The 20,536-nt window shown below is 44.7% G+C and overlaps 1 protein-coding gene and 1 long non-coding RNA gene across 2 annotated transcripts in view; one reads left to right on the forward strand and one right to left on the reverse strand.

The window, feature by feature from the left end:
• Window positions 1-2,207: 2,207 nt before the first annotated feature.
• On the forward strand, window positions 2,208-4,908 carry LOC115119736 (uncharacterized). Its single transcript, XR_003862028.2, has 2 exons — window positions 2,208-2,302; window positions 4,440-4,908. It is a non-coding gene; the product is annotated as an uncharacterized LOC115119736 (long non-coding RNA).
• A 300-nt stretch (window positions 4,909-5,208) lies between these two features.
• LOC135564295 (zinc finger protein ZFPM2-like) overlaps window positions 5,209-20,536 on the reverse strand; it is a 301,401-nt gene continuing 286,073 nt past the window's right edge. The window contains 4 exon segments of the mRNA XM_065008784.1: window positions 5,209-6,919; window positions 6,922-8,973; window positions 9,458-9,682; window positions 11,060-11,266. Of these exon segments, the coding sequence (XP_064864856.1) occupies window positions 6,423-6,919; window positions 6,922-8,973; window positions 9,458-9,682; window positions 11,060-11,266 (2,981 nt within the window). The 3' untranslated portion in view covers window positions 5,209-6,422.

The following is a 20,536-nucleotide window of genomic DNA, read 5'->3' on the forward strand; positions in this document are numbered from 1 at the left end:
TGTGTCTCTATAGTTACAGTCACATGTTGTGTTCTGTGTCTCTATAGTTACAGTCACATGTTGTGTTCTGTGTCTCTATAGTTACAGTCACATGTTGTGTTCTGTGTCTCTATAGTTACAGTCACATGTTGTGTTCTGTGTCTCTATAGTTACAGTCACATGTTGTTGTGTTCAGTGTCTCTATAGTTACAGTCACATGTTGTTGTGTTCTGTGTCTGTAGGTACAGTCAGCGGGTACCATCCCTCCAAGCCATGCAATTCTCAGCTGCCACAGGCATCAGCCGCATCCTTATCATTCTGGGGCTGCTAAAGCCCGCCATCATGGGGACAACATCGCTGAAGACCTCATACAGAGACAGGTGAGTCTGACTGGAACATCGCTGAAGACCTCATACAGAGACAGGTGAGTCTGACTGAAACATCGCTGAAGACCTCATACAGAGACAGGTGAGTCTGACTGAAACGTCGCTGAAGACCTCATACAGAGACAGGTGAGTCTGACTGAAACATCGCTGAAGACCTCATACAGAGACAGGTGAGTCTGACTGAAACGTCGCTGAAGACCTCATACAGAGACAGGTGAGTCTGACTGAAACGTCGCTGAAGACCTCATACAGAGACAGGTGAGTCTGACTGAAACATTGCTGAAGAGCTCATACAGAGACAGGTGAGTCTGACTGAAACATTGCTGAAGACCTCATACAGAGACAGGTGAGTCTGACTGAAACATCGCTGAAGAGCTTGTACAGAGACCGGTGAGTCTGACTGAAACATTGCTGAAGACCTCATACAGAGACAGGTGAGTCTGACTGAAACATTGCTGAAGACCTCATACAGAGACAGGTGAGTCTGACTGAAACATCGCTGAAGACCTCATACAAAGACAGGTGAGTCTGACTGAAACGTCGCTGAAGACCTCATACAGAGACAGGTGAGTCTGACTGAAACATCGCTGAAGACCTCATACAGAGACAGGTGAGTCTGACTGAAACATTGCTGAAGAGCTTGTACAGAGACCGGTGAGTCTGACTGAAACATCGCTGAAGACCTCATACAGAGACAGGTGAGTCTGACTGAAACATCGCTGAAGACCTCATACAGAGACAGGTGAGTCTGACTGAAATATTGCTGAAGACCTCATACAGAGACAGGTGAGTCTGACTGAAACATCGCTGAAGACCTCATACAGAGACAGGTGAGTCTGACTGAAACATCGCTGAAGACCTCATACAGAGACAGGTGAGTCTGACTGAAACATCGCTGAAGACCTCAATCAGAGACAGGTGAGTCTGACTGAAACATCGCTGAAGACCTCCTCATACAGAGACAGGTGAGTCTGACTGAAACATCGCTGAAGACCTCCTCATACAGAGACAGGTGAGTCTGACTGAAACATTGCTGAGGTCAGACTCAGGTGTCAGGTCCATCTTAAAGACCAAATTAACATATCTGGGGTCAGGTCAACAGCTCGTATGTTCTCTGTCTTATTTTTAAACCATGCGTTTGAATGTGATTGTAATGTGCCTCAATATACCTGCAGACACCACAAATTAAATTCCCTATTCTGTTATTGGGCAGGAGGAGGTGTTCAGGTGTGATGGTCCATCCTTGTTGTGTTGGAGAACAATCTCTAACATAGCCACATGATGGAGCTAGCTAGTGGTGGAGTAATGATCGTTCCTCAGAAGGAGGGGAGAGGGAGAGAGAGAGAGGGGGAGAAGAGGAGGAAAAGAAACTGTGACTTGATAACTGCTCTAGGTTAAAGTCTGAACGGTTTGTTAAAATGTCTTGATTCTAGCAACAGAGATGGACTTTTTTCAGCTTTTGAAATATTTCAGTTACCAAGGAGTGAAGGACATCAAGTGAGTCATTTTGCTTAAATTGTAGGAAAAGAGAAAGATTTGGAGAGAGACAGGTGAAGGTTATGATGCGCACACACTTACTTTCAGGCCCACGGTCCAATGTTATCATATGTCTTTGTGTTCTCAGAAGTACCTCCTCAGTAACCCCGCCCACCAGAGCAGTGCTGTACATTTTCTCCTGAATGAAAGTGCCTCTCAAGTCAGGTGAGACGAACATACAGTACATGTGAATGTAATATCAAGCTGTCATCACACAATCATTTTGGATATGCTCTACAGTAGATAACAGAAGTGTAAAAGCAAACTTGTTTTGAGATTTTGTAATGTTTTGATTATTTTTCAGGGAAATCTCCAAATTCAAACCCCTCTCCAGTAGGACTTCTGTGAGTGTGATTATTGGGGATTCTTTCGATGAGCAAATTCCTGCTCCTCTAAACCAAGTGAGTAGTGTACAACCTTCCTCCCTCCATTAGTCTGTCTAGTGGCTAGCCCAATTACATTTCTCAATCTTCACCCTGAAGTGTGTACTCGTAGGTAGTGTTGAAAAAATCCTAGAACTTTCAAGGTAGCAGGTAGCTGACTAGTGGTGGCTATTCAGCCGCCTGATGGTCTGGGGCTAGAAGCTATTGGCCAGTCTGTTAGTTTAGGCCATGAAGCTCCTTTACTGCCTGCACCTGAGTCGTGGTTCGGGTGGCTGAGGTTCCTGATGATCTTCTTGGCCTTCCTGCGACACTTTGCAGGCCATGTGCATATGCTCTCGATGGTGTTCCTGTAGAACACTGAGGGTCCTCGGGGACAGACCACATTTCTTCAGCCTCCTGAGGTTAAAGAGTCACTGTCGTGCCTTCTTCACCACGGTGTCCGTGTGGTTTGACCATTTCAACTCCTCAGAGATCTTGACGTTTTTGGCCGTCTCCACAGCGGGACCGTTGATGAGAATGTGGGCGTGCCCAGCTTGGTTCCTCCTGAAGTCCACAATCACCTCTTTAGTTTTGCTGACGTTGAGGGAGGGGTTGTTTACCTGGCACCACGCCGTCAGAGTGCCTACCTCCTCTCTGTAGGCCATCTCGTCTTTTTTGGTAATGAGTCCTACTACTGTCGTGTCATCACCAAACTTGATGATGGAGTTGGAACTGTGTGAGGGTCACACAGTCGTGGGTGTACAGGGAGAACAGGAGGGGACTAAGACGCACCCTTGTGATGACGATCAGTGTGGGGAGGTAATGTTGCATAAATTCACCACCTTGGGGCTGCCTGTCAGGAAGTCCAGGACCCAGTTGCATAGGGAGGAGTTAAGCCCCAGGGCTGTGAGCTCAGAGGGTGCTATGGAATTGAAGGCCGAGTTGAACAGCAACGGAACATATTCTAGTCCACGTGATCACAACAGTCTTGAAGCATGGATTATGATTGGTCAGACCAGTCTTGTACAGACCTGACCACCGGAACTTTCCTCTTGAGTCTTTGTTTGTAGGTGGGGAAAAGCAAAATGGAGTCATGGTCAGATTTACCGAAAGGAGGTTAGGGGATGGCCTTATAACCGTGTCGAAAAGGTGTTTAGTAATGGTACAGCGTAGAATCTACGCTAGTTGGACAGTCAATGTCTTGATAGTAATTCGGGAGCATGGTTCTCCACGACAATGAACGCTGCCTCCGGGTACTTTGTCTCCAGTTTATTCAGGGTCCAATGAAGATCTTGGAGATATTTGTTGGTGTCAGTTTAGGGCAGGATGTACACAGAAGTAGCGATAATCCCTGAAAACTCACTTGGATGGTAAAAAGAGTGACATTTGATGACCAAGTATTCCAAGTCGTGAGTGCAGAAGTTTGCAAGTTTCGGTAAGTGTTCCCTGTCGCACTACTTGTTATTGGTCATAAAACAGAGCCCTCTGCCTTTGTTCTTGCCAGAGAGAGCCCTCTTCCTATCCGCTTGATGAACTGTCTGTTTGGATGTCGGAGGAACTCCAGGTCTCAGAAAAACAGAGTATGTTGCAGAATCATACTCCCTCTGAAAGGAGATCCTCGCTCTGAGTTTATTCACTAATGATTGAGCATTGGAGAGTAGTATGCTTGGTAATGGAGGACGGGTCACCCAGCGTCTCAATATCATTAAGACCCTCCCCCACGTCTGCCTCTCCATCGGTGGCTTTATTTCCTGCTAGCCGATAGGACTCCCAAGGCAACCCGGCGCCTCACCAAAGAATCTAGACCATTGTTTCGCTATCTCTGGGAATTCGTGAAGGTTGGGTGGATGGTGACTACCCAGAGATTCATATTCCAATAGTTCTACCTGGGGGGGTATGAAGTGATGCACAAAACGGAGTAAGAACATTTTAGAAAATCACTAGAAATAGTAGAAACCTGCAATGTTTTGTAGGAGCTCGAGGTGATGCTCCACTCATTGCTCCCGTCTTAGCCAACGCCTGCAGTAGTTCAGGGGGACGGCACTACTGCACAGTGCACACTTCGGGGAGAAAGGGGATGGATGGAATTGGGATGATGCATATTGACTGTTTCTCACAGGGCCCTCAAACTCTAACTCAAATGAACATTGACTGACTGTATGTGCTTCCACATCAGGTGGTGGCCCAGCTTCAGAAGAAGTTACTGGAGCAGACTTACCCCTCGGCCAACCAGATCCATGTTAAAGGAGGGGACCGCAGGATGATCTACAAGAGGCCGTCTGTTGTTAGCAAACACCTGTGGAATCTGGTGTCCCAACGGCAGTCCGAACAGCAGAGCCAATGACCATAGAGATCTATAGAAGACATCTAGTTCATATGCTCTAATTTCAAGGTTTGAATTCTGTGCCAGTGACACACTGATTCTGCTGCCAAATGTCTCAACTACACTCACAACTGGAAGATGAAGTCACATCACAGAGGTTCCTTGTTTCTTTTTTTCAGGGATGATTTTTGACTGGAATCTACTTGACATGTGTATGTCCACACATGAAACCGGTTTCAATCGATTGATTTTTTTTGTATACTTTATTACAAATATCAGACCGTTTTGCCTTAATGTTTGTAAATAAATCAAGTCTTCTGAATTTGTATCTGTGTGTTAACTCTACTATCTTTCTGGGATCTATTCAGTCTGTAAAGCTGCAGCGTTACAGATCCCATGATAGAATGTAAACGTGACGATGTAAAAGTCATTTCCGATTGAGCCGACATATGCAGTGTTTACCATGAATGCAGTGTCTAAAGTGGGAACATTGACATTAAATTTGATTCACGCAATGCAGATTGAACAGAGCCCTCTGTCCCTTATATCTAATGTACAGATCCACTACACTGATACTGTGTTGTAGCTTTGAAAGAAAAGACCAAACATCATTGGATTATCCTGAGGATTTAAGTTTAATTATGACACCACATCAAAATAAAAATTATTTCCAACAGTTCTGGAATTTTATTCCATCCATATACATGCATAGCAACAATGTTTTTTAAGAAACTTTTTTTCTCTCCCATAATTAGGACATTGGAATGATTATTTTACATCCGTATCCCCCGTCAACCAACCACCATCAACAGCAATAAATGTAATTCTTGTACAATTTTCTTCTCCAAATAATATAATGCAGTCCCCCTCTCATAATACTGCTTTCAGTAATGTTCCCTCATTTACAAAGTATTGCATCGAGAGCAAAAGTTAAAAAGGGAGACCAAAGTGTAGTTCAGCAAACAGAAATATGAGTACTGTACAAGAATGTTGCCATCCTCCTGAAAACATCCACGTCTGAGTTGAAGAAAAGAGACAGGGACACAGCCACATACGTATGCTAAGCCAAGTGTATGCCAAAACAGAAGATGCAGCTGGATTGTACCTGGCTATCCCACCAAAGGGTTAAGGCCAAGAATCCCAGTCATGAATAGCAAAGCTGCAAATGACATTTAGGCATATACAAAAACTGTTACAGCAAATAAGAATAGACAAGTGCTTCCGTAGCTATTTTGTGTCTAAAATGCATCTCATTTGTATTCTATCGTTTCATTGAGCCTACATTACAGTGTAAACAATGTGTGCTACACAAGAATGACTATACAATAACATTACAAACAACTCTGATATAAATTTCATTTGAATTTTAAATTAAGATCACTACTATTAATACTGATTGTAAAATAAATACATGTGAAAGTGGCACCAACTCTGGATTCATTTTTTCTTTTTTTAACCAATGATTTGCAATGAGGTGTTAAAATGATGAAAGAAGAAGCCTCTCTTGATTGTCCACAAGCAGCGTTTAGAACTGCGTGAGTGATGCATTATTCCAGACACGACAGTGTACCCAAACAGAAAACAGGGGAGTGGGAAGGGACAGGAAAACTAAACAGGAACTAGTTCATTTCACGTGCTCCGCAGCATGTGACGAGCAGAAAATAAACAGGAACTAGTTCATTTCATGTGCTCCGCAGCATGTGACGAGCAGAAAATAAACAGGAACTAGTTCATTTCACGTGCTCCGCAGCATGTGACGAGCAGAAAATAAACAGGAACTAGTTCATTTCACGTGCTCCGCAGCATGTGACGAGCAGAAAATAAACAGGAACTAGTTCATTTCACGTGCTCCGCAGCATGTGACGAGCAGTAAAACTTTTTATGGGTAATAAAGTTTGATAGGTTGTTGAATTGGATGTCACAGAGGCGGCAGTACTTCCCGCTGCCCGGAGCCTGGGACGACCCATTCAAACCCTTTGTCACCGTGGCCACCGTCTCCTCGGTCGGAGACTTGGACGCGGGCGACACGTTCTCGTTGGAGTCGGACGGGTTCTCAGCACCCCACGTGGGTGAGGGGTGGCCGTCTTGCTGCTGGGGATTGTGGGATTGGTTATCCTGGTTGGGTGGGACGGGCCCCGATCCCGAGCGCTCCTCTGGCTTGTGACCGCCGTTGACTATCACCATGCCCCTGTTTTTGGGCAGCAGGGGCAGTGGCTCTTTGCTGGGGAGTGGGCAGCCGTTGGCAGCAGGCTGCTCTCTCCCCGTCTCTGGTCCCCCTCCATTAGTGCTCTGCTCCTGCTCGCTGCTCACCTCTCTCTCGCCCTGCATGACCAGCCCGCGGCCACGTAATCGGTCGGCTTTATCCCGAAGTAGGGCGATATTTGCTCGGCACCTTTCATCTTCTTTATTGCGCCGGGATAAAGGCAGTGGGGCAGAAACATGTTCTGGTCTTTAGTCGGGATGAGCTGAGCCTCGCTGAAGGGCTTGAGACCCGGCACTGCGCCCATGTGAGGGGGGAACATTCCACCCCCATTCTGCACAATTATTTTATCATTGCCGTTCTTCTCACATGGGCTCTTATTGTAGGCGTCATCAGGATTACTGCCTTCACTCTTCACCACGTCTGGGAACATGGTCTCACCACCGTGCTGCTGGGAGGCTGTGGCTGTTGTCACAGGGCAAAAGTTCTGTTTATGCGCAAGGTAGTTCTCCACTTTGTTAAAACTGATCTTGCACACTGTACATTCGTGATAGTCTAACAGTCTTTTGGGGGAGTTTGGCGATGTCTTGTCATTGGGGATCGGCAAGCACTTTTTGCTGAGATCGATGGGTGCGTCCAGCTCCTGCTGGTCCATAGTGGCATTACTGTTGGGGGCCATGATAGACTTGGTGACGGTGAGGGAAGCCTCCAGGTGTTTGGGGACCATCCCTGGGAAGACGTCACAGCGAGGGTGAAAGCGGTCGGCCAGGCTCTCCACCGCCTCCTGGGACGTACAGGGGTTCGCCATAGGAGGGACCCCCAGGAACCCTGGCTGCCCAATGGAGGGTCCTCTCGGGTCCTGGTCTGGGAGACACATCTCGTACATCTTCCTACGCTTGCGGGTCCTCATGGTCCTCTGCATGGACGGAACCTTGTTGGCGGACATGCGTTTCATCGGGGGGTCGTGACGCGTAGCACAATAGTACTGCTTGTGGACCATGTAGGTCTCGTGGCGGCTAAAGGTGATATTGCAGGCCGCACAGGAAGTCTGGTTGGGGTCGTTGACGTCAGTCTCCACCAGAGGCGTGTTGGTAGGGCTCTTCCCCTCCACTGCCTGCTGCTTCCCGTTCAGCCTCTCCTCCATCCCGGTCGGGGTGGTGGAGACCTTCTTCACCTGCCCCGGGAGCTCCTTCTCTGGGCCAGGGCCTTTCACTGCCCCTCCTGCATTGATCATGTCCAGAACACTCTGAGAGTTGACTGACAAACAGGCCGACTGCATCAGGTGGCTGTCGGTGACCTCAGACGGGTGGCATCCGGTGAGCATACTGACTGAGCTGTGGCCACTGTTGGGGCTCACGGCCTTGTCTGAGATGCTGGAGAAGTCAGGCGACTTGGTCATGTGCTGCCAACGACTGTTACAGTAGTGCTTTTTGTGGACCAGGTAGTTTTCCAGGTTGTTGAAGGTGATATTGCATTCGAAACACGTGGCCCCTTTGGGGATGAGGGGGCTGTAGATCACCGGAGGGTAGACTGTGTTCCCTCCGTGACGTAGCCTCCGGTGCACCAGCTCTGACATTTTAGCCAGAATCTCAGAAGCCTGCGGGACGACAGAAATGTCCTGGGAGAAAGCGAACTGGGACAGGAAGGGCCCCATGGGGTAGGTGGGGCCCATGTTATGCTGAACAGGAGAGGAGGCCAAGCGGGGGCTGGAGGGCTCAGACTTGATCCGGGTGTAGGAGAAGCTGGCCTTACTGCCCGGATGGCCACCATCCCCCTTCAACCCTGACAGCATGGGCTTTTTCTCAGCCTTCTCCAGCTCGCTGTCGATGGTGGCGTCCTTGCTGAGGGATCCTTTGGGACTCTGGAGGGCTTCCTTCCGGTTGGCCAGCTCGACGCGGGCCGCCGCCTGCTGCAGGGCTTCCTCCGCCCCCCTGGGGGAGTGCTCGCTGTCGCTCTCCCTGTGAAGTTTGCTGCCACCACCGTGGCCATGGTGGCTGTGTAAGTCCTGATGCTGCAAGAGTTCCCTGTGGTTCTGAAAGCTGATATGGCAGTGATTGCATCTGAAGGCGGCCTGTGACAGGTGAGAGAGGATGTGATGTTGGAATGTAATAAGAGAATCCGCCGTGTAGTTACAGATTGTGCATTTCAAGCTGGTGCCAGGGGGGAGCGTCTCTTCCATTTTGACACCTGTTAGGGAGATAAAAGGACACTATTGAGATTCCTCGTCGCCTTCCCACTCTGCCTTAACGTTAACTACGGCTACGATCAAAACCTGATGCATTATGCCAAGCTTACTGCCAACCTTCCTGATTTTTGGTTGGGCTGAAAGCTAAACTGTCAACTGCTTAAGCTGACAGGGGGATGTGTATATTTATGGGGCTAAGAGCAGTAGTTCACGTTGCCAATTATTTTACCTGACTAATGTGAAACTGACATTGTCTTAATGTCAAGGTATACTGTTCTGTACTACTCAACGTAATTAAATAATACATCGGATTACCTTTAATGATAAGCACATCTCATGTCAACATCACTCAATGGTGAGATACTTACAACTAAATGAAAGCTGAAATAAATCTACATTTCGTCTACATTACAGTACTTTACAAGTATTACTACAGTAGAAGCTCAACTACTATACTAATAGTACTAGCAGGACATCTCTACTCACCGCTGTGCGTGCTCAGGTGCATTTCCAGGGCCCTGGCGCTGGTGAAGCTCTTGTTGCACTGTGGGAAGGGGCAGATGCTGGGTGTCTGGTGGGGTCCGTTGTCGTTCTCCTCCCCTTGGCTCTCTGGCTCCCTCTGCCTGCCACTGCAGTAGTACATCAGGTGGGCCTGCAGGTTCCTCTCACTGCGGTACCAGATCCCACACGCCTTACATGGGAAGATGTCCTCTGTGGAGAGAGAGGGTAAAACACAGTGCAGAGCGTCAGGGTACAACGTCAGGATAGAATGTCACAGTAGAACTTCAGGGTAGAGCGTCAGGGTACAACGTTAGGGTAGAATGTCACAGTAGAACTTCAGGGTAAAGCGTCAGGGTACAACGTTAGGGTAGAATGTCACAGTAGAACTTCAGGGTAGGGTGTCAGGGTACAACGTTAGGGTAGAATGTCACAGTTGAACGTCAGGGTAGAATGTCACAGTTGAACGTCAGGGTAGAATGTCACAGTTGAACGTCAGGGTAGAATGTCACAGTAGAACTTCAGGGTACAACGTCAGGGTAGAATGTCACAGTAGAACTTCAGGGTAGAGTGTCAGGGTACAACGTTAGGGTAGAATGTCACAGTTGAACGTCAGGGTAGAATGTCAGGGTACAACGTTAGGGTAGAATGTCACAGTTGAGCGTCAGGGTACAACGTTAGGGTAGAATGTCACAGTAGAACTTCAGGGTGTCACAGTAGAACTTCAGGGTACAACGTCAGGGTAGAATGTCACAGTAGAACGTCAGGGTCACAGTTGAGAATGTCACAGTTGAACGTCAGGGTAGAATGTCACAGTAGAACTTCAGGGTACAGTGTCAGGGTACAACGTTAGGGTAGTATGTCACAGTTGAACAGGGTAGAACATCAGGGGTAGAATGCACAGTTGAGCGTCAGGGTACAACGTTAGGGTAGTAGAACTTCAGGGTCAGGGTACAGTTAGAACTTTCAGGGTAGAGCGTCAGGTTAGAGTTTGTGCAAACACAACACACACACGCTTCTTTCTCTTTATAGCTCTGATTTGATACTCAAAGCTAGGAGAAAACCCTGTAATACCCAAGCCTGTGATAGGACTGTGTTGATACCACTAGGTTGATGCCCTTTCTCAAGGGCAACTGAAACACTGGACCATCTGCCTGCAGCAGAGCAACCTCCCTGTCAAGCTGAACCCAGATATCCCTTATTAAGTAAACAAATGCACTATTTGCATGAAGCTTGTATTTTGCAATTAACAGGTTAGTGGGAGGCTCGCCTGTGTTTATGTGAACCCAAACTGAAGGTCGACAGCTCTTATCTCAACCGCTCTTAACACAGACTCATCTGGGTTAATCTAGAGCCCATAGACGGACATACAGACAGACATTTCTTGTTTATTAGGGCAATGTCCAAAACGGCACCCTATTCCCTATATAGTGCAATACCTTTGTCCAGAGTCTGCACCCTCTTTTCTATAGTGCATTACTTAAAGTTTTGGCCTAAAGTAGTGGACTATATAGGGAATAGAGTCCATTTCAAACACAGCCCTAGGTGAGACTCCAGTACAGACTAGCCATGGAGTGTATTGTAACTCACTGTTGACGATGGCGGTGGGCAGAATGGAGGCCATGGCGGCCTGCTGAGGCAGGAGCTGGATGGTGTCCAGCAGTCTAGCCGGGTACATCCCCTCGCTCAGAGACATGTGGTTGATGGCCTGTAGACGGGAGTCAAAGTCCACGGCGAACGCCACTAGCTCCTCGCCCCCCATGATGTTCTTAGTGGTGGTACACCACAGCTGGCCACCTGGAACAGACAGAAGGGGAACATGCTGAAAAAGATCGTTTTTATCCTGTGTGACTCTGTTGGTAGAGCATGGTAGTGTTAGCCTGTGTAGCTTAGTTGATGGGTTCGATTCCCACTGGGGACAGTATTATATTATTATTATTGATGTTTCACCCTATAGGTGACTCCAAACTCTGGAGTTCAGAGGGTATGGAATTCCATCCAGAGGGACATGTTATAAGGACTTAATAATAATGACTATATAATGACTAAAGTGTGAAATCACAATGTCATACTTTGGTTAAAGTATCAGTAAGGAATGTCATACTCAGTGGGGTAAATTGTAGTAAGTCTATGCATTGGAGCTATACTGTATACTTCAGTAATATAGCATAACCTCAAACAGATCCTCTACACACGATCAGATGTTTGTGTTTAGGGATGAAACATCCCAGTGAAATCTTCTGAACATATTCATTAAGTTAGGATGAGAGAGCGGAAGGGGAGGAAGGGGTAGAGGAAGGTTTTTAGCTTAGATAATATTTATCTCCAGCACATGACAGGCTTTTCAGCTGCACTTCATTTTCCCTTGAAGAGATTAAAGTTTTTAATATGACTATTTACAAAAATCTGTCTGGAGCGATAACAACAACCGATGATACGCTCACGCTAAATGGCAGAATTAGGACATTGTTTCAGAGAAAAGCTGGACAATTAATTAGGGCACTCTGTTAGCTTTCAAAGATGTGCAAACACTCCGACAGAGCAGCGTCAGGATGAGAGAGGACCTGTAATTTGAGTCCAGCTGCTGTGGAAAGAAGGGGCGTTGCAGAAGAGAGGGGAGAGGTATGAAGGGTAGAACAGAAGACTAACTGTACCCCACTCATAGTTCCATCCTCCTTTAGAGAGACACTGATTACAAGTGTTTACACAAAAGGTATAAATCACTGGTTTTAAAGGTCAGTGTAGACCGGGTTGAGGTTTTCAAGTGAGGCTCCCAACCCAGGGAGGAAAACTGAAGAATAACTGCTGTAGTTACTATGACATTTGTATTTTATTTTATTTTATTTAACCAGGCAAGTCAGTTAAGAACAAATTCTTATTTTCAATGACAGCCTAGGAACAGTGGGTTAACTGCCTGTTCAGGGGCAGAACGTCAGATTTGTACCTTGTCAGCTCGGGGGTTTGAACTTGCAACCTTCCGCTCTAACCATTAGGTTACCCTGGAATGATTGTTATGAAGCCTAACCTCCACACCAATCTGAGGATGTATCACTCCTCTCTGGTACACCTTCCACGGCATTCCATCTCCCACCTGACGCTGGTGATAACCTCGCTATTCCCATTAACACATTTCCCAAACATTTATGTCAAACAGCACTGAAATTAAACACTATTACAAATGTGTCATAGGAGTGAAGCAAGCTGTAGTAAAATATGTCATCTTTTAAAGTCCCATTTCTGTGTGCAAGGAAAGCTCTGTGTGTGTGTGTGTGTGTGTGTGTGTGTGTGTGTGTGTGTGCGCATCCGTATGTGTGAGTGGCAGGCAGCAGGCAGCACTAGCTCCTCTAAAGAACAGTGCCTATCTGCTGGCCAATCTCCCGTGATGAGAGACACACTTCAGGTCCCTCCACTTGAGCGCTGGTTTTGATTCTCTCTCACCACACACAGCCTGGAGAGGCCCTTTGAATTTTATCTCCTAATTAAAGTAACAAAACTCCTCTGCCGTCAGACAGCGTTACCATCAAGGTAGGTACAACTGGCAGCGAGCAGCCACCATGGGGGGGGCAGATCGTCACTACTCGCCACTAAAAGTTTCAATTGGTGGAGATTCCATTTCTCAGGTTCTCGGTTAACAAAGAGAACAGAGAAAAACACCCTGATACTGAACTCACGACTGACTTGTCTACATTTTCACTGTCTTTGAAAACAATTTCGGTTAAAGATACTCTGAATTACTGCAAGCCTACCAATGCTAATTGCTAATGATTGTTAGTACTCATTACCTACTATGAAATATACACAGTAATGTACCTCCTTCAGCCAGCCAAACTACAGACACCCATCTGTCGTCCGTGAGAATGCTGGGGTGGTGCTCTAAAACACAGAATACTGACTCAGACAGAATCATTCCTGCCTCAGAGGAGACTTCAACCACCTCAACCGCTTAGTCCCAAATAACACCCTATTCCCAATATAGCGCACTATTTTGACCAGAGCTATAGGCCCTGGTCACAAGTAGTGCACTAAATAGGGAAAAGGGTGGCATTTGGGACATACACATAGATGGCAGCTCAGGAGATCCACTGAGATGTTGCTCTCAGGGCATCACTGTACACCACAGTTCTTGCTTCCCAAGCTTGGTCTTGATGGAGAACCAAATGATTTGTTCTAGGCCAGCACTGACACACACAAATGTGCACCATTTTGGGTTCCTAGGACAAGGATTGGGAAACACCTCTTACTGTACAGAGAGAGAGGGGTGGCAAAGGCAAATCATTATGTTTAATAGTTCATGAAAGTTTATCTGCATTATACTGGCTGCATTTTGCCTTTTTTGAAAGTGCACAGCCCACAAGTAAAACTGGGGAAAAGGCTCAAAAGTAGCAGCTTGTGTGATTTGCACTGTTTTGCCTGTTAGCGAGCTAGCTCTCTGCAATGAGCTGCCTGCCTGGCTTTGTGCAGCGGCCAATGCAGTTGGAATGAACGCTATTGTGCTGAATCCTCCTGCAGAGCACCTGATAAAAGAATAAAGAACTATGACTTATTCTAAAGACAATAGAGGAATTTAGGAGAGACAATAGGCCAGCTGCTTCATTAAAACAATCAAAAAACCGCATCCTGTACCTAGTCCAGATAATTAAAAACACTGCCTTGCTTTCTACATCCCCCCCTTCTCTCTCTCTCTATCGCCCCCTCTCTCACTCTCGCCCCCCTCTCTCTCTATCGCCCCCTCTCACTCTCGCCCCCCCCCTCTCTCTGTCTCTCCCTCTCTCTCTCCCCATCTCTCTCTCTAGCCCCCCTCTCTCTCTCTCTATCGCCCCCTCTCTCTCTATCGCCCTCCCTCTCTCTCACTCTTGCCCCCCCTCTCTCTCTCCCCCCCCTCTCGCTCTCCCCCTCTCAATATAATAATCACCAGCTCTACATTGGGCCGGCTGGCTAAATGAGGCTCGGCTGGCTAAATGCCCATTCCTTCTCTTCTCCTTTGATGAATGCCGTATTTGAACATGTAGTTGAAGATATGACGGAATTCAAGAAACAAAATGATGTGAGCGAGAGGGGGGGCCTTTGTATATGTAAGTACTTTCACTAATCAAACATCAAAGAATGAATCGTATGGGGAAATAAGACGCACGTACTGTACTGTGTGTCCCTCCTCCCCAACTACAAACCCCAGAGATTTCAAAGTCAGACTTCAGAGGCCATTTTACATTTCTTCAGCTTTAAATGACAATGGATGTACAGTAAAGTAGCCTATACAGCAGGAGGATTCCATTCTTACCTCACGGGGACCGGAGCCTGCTGGTCTTTTGTTCTACCTGATATCCCAGGTTTAAATCAGTCTGAGGGCTATACATTTACATTTGAGTCATTTAGCAGACATTCTTATCCAGAGCAATTTACAGGAGCAAATAGGATTAAGTGCCTTGCTCAAAGGCACATCAACAGATTTTTCACCTAGTTGGCTTGGGGATTCAAACCAGAAACCTTTTGGTTACTGGCCCAACGCACTTAACCACTAGGCTACCTGCCGCCCTAGAGTAGATGTGAACATGGGCCACCGTGGTGGGGAGGAACAGACAGTATAAGATACTCGAGGTTATGAGGAATGGAATACATTTGCTCCTGCCTGCACCACACCACTGTCCATATCTTAATGAAACACAAACACATCTCTCCAGCCTTGTTGCAGTGAGAGAGCTGGGAGGAGACGACAAAGCAACACACATAACAGAAGGGTTTGCATAATTAAACTGGCCTGCAGACAGGTATTCAAATGTTTGTGTGTAAACAGCACGACTCTTTAATCGTTTGCTGTAAAATGCATAGTTACGCACATCAGCTCTCCCATCTGTCTACAACACAGGCCAAACCCACTGCAGCACAACTACACTTTATGGGGCTGCAGGTGGCTTTCAGCAAACTGGCAGTAACCACATTGTGTTCTATGGATTTGCTGCACACTTTTGAGACAGGACACTGTAACCATGTGGTCTCTCTCCTTGAGGAGCTATTGCCAGGAGCTTGATGGTGATTTGCAAATGGCCTGATTATTTCAACCCCTTATCCAATCTCTCTCTCTCAGCTAACTGTTGCTCTGTCTTAATTGTGAAGTGATGGTTGTAGAGCCGGAGGGCTCAGTGCTTTTTGTAATTAAACACCTCTGGTCTTGTCTCAAAAACAGACGAGACTCTCCTTGTTGAACGGACGGCTAACCAGGGAAAGAGCCTCCTGGCACCTACGAATATCAAGTAGCTGCCTGCCTGCCATGTTTGTTCACTTGTTCGGGGTTTAAATGTTCTCTTAACCTAGACTGTGTAAGCCCGCTGAGCTAAAGCCTAGAAATGATCTCAGGAAACTAACGCAATTCTTCAGGTTTCCGCCAAGGCTACTAATCCCACAAGTATGGTTCACTAAACCATAAACATAAATCATATTCAGTGCAACGTCTACATTATTAATATATGGAACTAACAAGACAATTCTCATACTAACAACAGCCTATAGCTACAGAAAAACTAAACAAACTCCTCTTCTCATGAATAACAGCAAATATTGAGAGTGTTTCTGAACAGACAGGATGGTGATATGGCAGCAGGCTGTCAAACCATCAGGTTAAGACAACAGCCAGAGAGCAGCACAGACAGGCTGAGAGAAAGCTGAGTGAGACTTCCCATGGCAGAGTGAATGTGAAAAGTCACTAATGGGTCAAACAATCCTATTGTTACAGGGTGTGGTGTGGAATAAACTGCAGTTAAGAGGACTATAACATTATAGCATTGATTTGAATCCTCTTATTCCCCCGCTCTCATACCTCCCGCCTTCCATTCTGATGATAGTATTCTGGCCACCACTAGAAGGCGCTCTTCTCATGCTAAAACGCAACTCCGCACCCAGAGGAAGTTTTCATGTTGATGCATAGACACCCTACACACAGCAGCATGGCAGACTGACAGACTCCGTCCATACATACGTTCAAGAAGGTGTAGAATGTGAAGCACCCTTATAACCTTCATTTACTCTGCTTCTACAGTGAAAACAAGTTGTTCTGAGACAATGTATGTGGTGAGGGTAGTCATCATATTTAAGGTATTATGACGGTTATCGATCTGTTGTACCTGTCATCACGCTTGTGAAAATACTCATAGTCTAATAAAAATACTAATAGCCAATTTTGTGCAGCAAATACACATCGTTTGAGGCATAACATAATGTAGTCTATTGACAAAACCACTCGTTTAAAAAAGCCTTGTTGAATAAATATGTGTTTATCCTGCCTCGTTGGTCTGACACTCCTAACCCAACGCCCACCAACACTACAGTGTACAGGCTCATTTTAACATCAAGTGTTTTGCAGATAATAGCCAACACTGAAAGCTTGTGGATGGCCTTGAGCAAATGGCACAGGGGTCAGAGTCCACAAATTAAACCTGGGTTCCCAGGAGAGTGTCATACAGAATCCCACTGGTACACATTCATACCAGCTACAAAGACACTAAACTACAACACATCTCAGAATAATCATATTATTTCATTTAACAGATATTCAATTCCGTCATTCTGAGTTCTGGAACAAAGAAAATCTGTTTCAAAATTCCTAGTTTCCGGCAATGATCTGATTGAGTGGATTATTTTGCACAGTGTAGAAATGAGATGTTTCCTTTTATAATTAAATGATATTTCTTTAGCAAATCTCTGGAGACTCATGAATCTGTTTCATTGCACAGTGAAAATGATATTGACAAGTGCCTGTTTGTCAGATAATATCACTGAGAGAGAGAAAGAGAGAGACAGGGACAGAGAGAGAGACAGAGAGAGAGAGAGAGAGACAGCAAGAGAGACAGAGAGAGAAAAAGAGAGAGAGAGGGAAACAGAGACACAGAGAGAGAGACAGAGACACAGAGAGAGGGGCAGAGAGAGAGAGGGGAGAGAGAGAGAGAGAGAGAGAGACAGAGAGAGAGAGAGAGAGACAGAGAGAGAGAGAGAGAGAGAGAGAGAGAGATTTCAATGCAAGAACAGGTTCTGAGCCTGACTACACTGATGCGGGAGGTAACCACCACATATTTGGACACCCCTCCTTGTACTACTGCCCTATTATAAATAATAGAAACAGTCCTGACCTAATACTGAACAAAAATGGAAAAGAGTTAGTACATCTCTGTCGAGCCTTAGGCCTGTACATGCTTAATGGTAGAATCAGAGGGGACTCTTTAGGTCAGTTTACTTACTGCTCAGCTCTTGGGACAAGTGTAGTCGATTATGCCATCACTGACATTGACCCCTCCTCCATTAGTGCATTCACTGTCAGACCACAGACACCATTGTCAGATCACAGTCAGATCAACGTGTTTCTGAAGAAATTAACCGGCAATATTCATTCAAAAAAACAGCCCAATAAACTTTACAACATAAACCAATCATACAGATGGGCTCCAAACAGTGCAGAGACATTCATTGAAACATTGAACTCAAATGAAATGATGAACTCTATACAGTTTTTCAATAACTCACAGTACCAAAACAATAAAGATGGTGTCAATTCAGCTTCCCAAAACATCAATTGCATATTCCAAAAAGCAGCATCGAAAGCAAATTTGAGAAAACCAAAGCAATGCAACATCAGAAGCAAAAAATCTAAATGTTTCTGACAAATGGTTTGACAATGAATGTAAAACAATTAGAAAACACCTTTGACAAATGTCAAACAAAAAACATAAGCAGCAAAACAACCCAGAGCTACGATATGAATACTTTGAAACTCTGAAACACTATAAACAAACACTGAAATGCAAGAAATTGAATTATACCAACAAGACACTTGATGAAATTGAAAACGCAATTGACCAAAATCAGTTCTGGGACATGTGGAACAATTTAAGCACAACAAAGCCACAAGAATTAGTCATACAAGATGTAGGAATTTGGAAAACTTATTTTGATAATCTATACAAAAACATCCCACAAAACGACTTACAACAGAACCAATTAGAAATTAAAGAAAAATTGAACATCCTTGAATCAGTCATTAAAAACAACCAAAATCCATTAGATTATCCAATAACCCAACAAGAACTAAATGAAAAGCTAAAATCTATTAAATCAAAAAAGGCTTGTGGTGTAGACAACATCAGAAACCATCGCACTACTGACCATATATACACCTTACACACACTAATTAATAAACATGTCCACCAAAAAAAAGAGGGCAAAATCTTTGCTTGCTTTATTGACTTTAAAAAAGCATTTGATTCGATTTGGCACGAAGGGCTATTCTACAAAATTCTACAAAGTGTGCTTGGTGGTAAGGTGTATGACTTAATCAAATGTATGTACACAGAAAACAAGTGTGCAATAAAAATCAAAAACCAAAGAACAGAATTTTTTTCACAATGTCGAGGTGTGAGACAAGGCTGCAATTTGAGTCCAAATCTTTCCAACATTTATATCAATGAATTAGCAGACATGTTGGACCAATCTCCAGCCCCAGGACTCACACTATTTGACACAGAGGTGAAATACCTGCTATATGCTGATGACTTGGTACTTCTATCACCAACCAAAGAAGGTCTTCAACAAAACATTAATATTCTGGAGCAATATTGCCATAATTGGGCCCTGGCAGTAAATTTCCAAAAAACTAAAATCATGATTTTCCCCCAAAAAATGAGATGTCAGAAACACAAATGTAAATTCACCCTGAACAATAACTTAATTGAACACACAAAAAATTACACCTACCTTGGTCTGACCATATCTGCATCGGGAAACTTTAATATGGCAGTGAATGCACTCAAAGAAAAAGCCCGCAGAGCAATGTATGCAATAAAAAAGAAATTATTCAAAATCAACATCCCAATTAAAATTTGGACTAAAATATTTGACAGTGTAATCCTACCAATAGCACTTTATGGAAGTGAGGTTTGGGGGCCACTCAATAAAATGGATTTTAAAATGTGGGACAAACATCCAATTGAAGCCCTACATGCAGAATTCTGTCGGAAAATCCTACAAGTCCAGAGAAATACACCAACTAATGCATGTAGGGCAGAATTGGGCCGTTTTCCAGTAATAATGAAGATACAGAAAAGATCATTAAAATTTTGGCTACATCTAAATTCAAGTCCAAATTCGAGTCTGCAATTTAAAGCACTTCAAGCCCAAGAGCTGAGCCCAGAAACGAGTCCTCTCAGTCAGCTGGTGTTGGACCTCACCAACCAATCAGACACCAGCACTGCTTCAAAAGAAAGAATTCCAATAAGCAAAATCATGAACCAATCAAAGGAATCATATTTACAATACTGGAAAAACGAAACAAAATCCCAAAGCCGACTAAATTGCTATCTGACCCTAAACAGAGAATATGAATTGGCTGATTATCTCTACTCTGTCAGAGATACGAAGCAGAGACAGATCCTTACCAAGTACAGGCTGAGTGACCACCGATTGGCAATAGAAACCGGCAGACATAAAAAGACATGGCTACCCAAAGAGGAGCGTGTATGTGGTCACTGCATGACAGGGGAGGTAGAGACAGAGATGCACTTTCTCCTTTACTGTGATAAATATTCCTCACAAAGAGATTCATTATTCACAGAAATGACTACATATATTCCAAATTTTTACAAATTGAACCCAGAGGAAAAACTAAGAATACTCATGGGCGAAGGAGCAATGGCTCCTCTTGCAGCCAAATACGTTTTTTCCTGCCATAGCCTGAGGGACACTGAATAATAACATCTGCATAGTAAACAGTAACTTACTTATTATTACTATTATTGTTATTACTATAATTATTAATGTTTATCATTCCAAATATGGTTGGTAATTGTAGTGATAACAGTTTAGTGATGGTAGTAGTAGTCGTAGTAATGATGATTGTAGTTGTAGTATTGATATAAAGAAGAAGATGACCGTTATTTAGTTATAAGTTAGTTATAGTTTCATTTTCCATAATTATATTTATTACATTTCTACTATTGACTGTTACCATTTTATTGTTATTATTTTTGTATTTAATTTTGTATTATTATTTACTACCATTTTATATTATTATTTGCTATCATTTATAAT

This window comes from Oncorhynchus nerka, linkage group LG3 (genome assembly GCF_034236695.1).
Source record: "Oncorhynchus nerka isolate Pitt River linkage group LG3, Oner_Uvic_2.0, whole genome shotgun sequence".
Classification (NCBI taxonomy): domain Eukaryota; kingdom Metazoa; phylum Chordata; class Actinopteri; order Salmoniformes; family Salmonidae; genus Oncorhynchus; species Oncorhynchus nerka.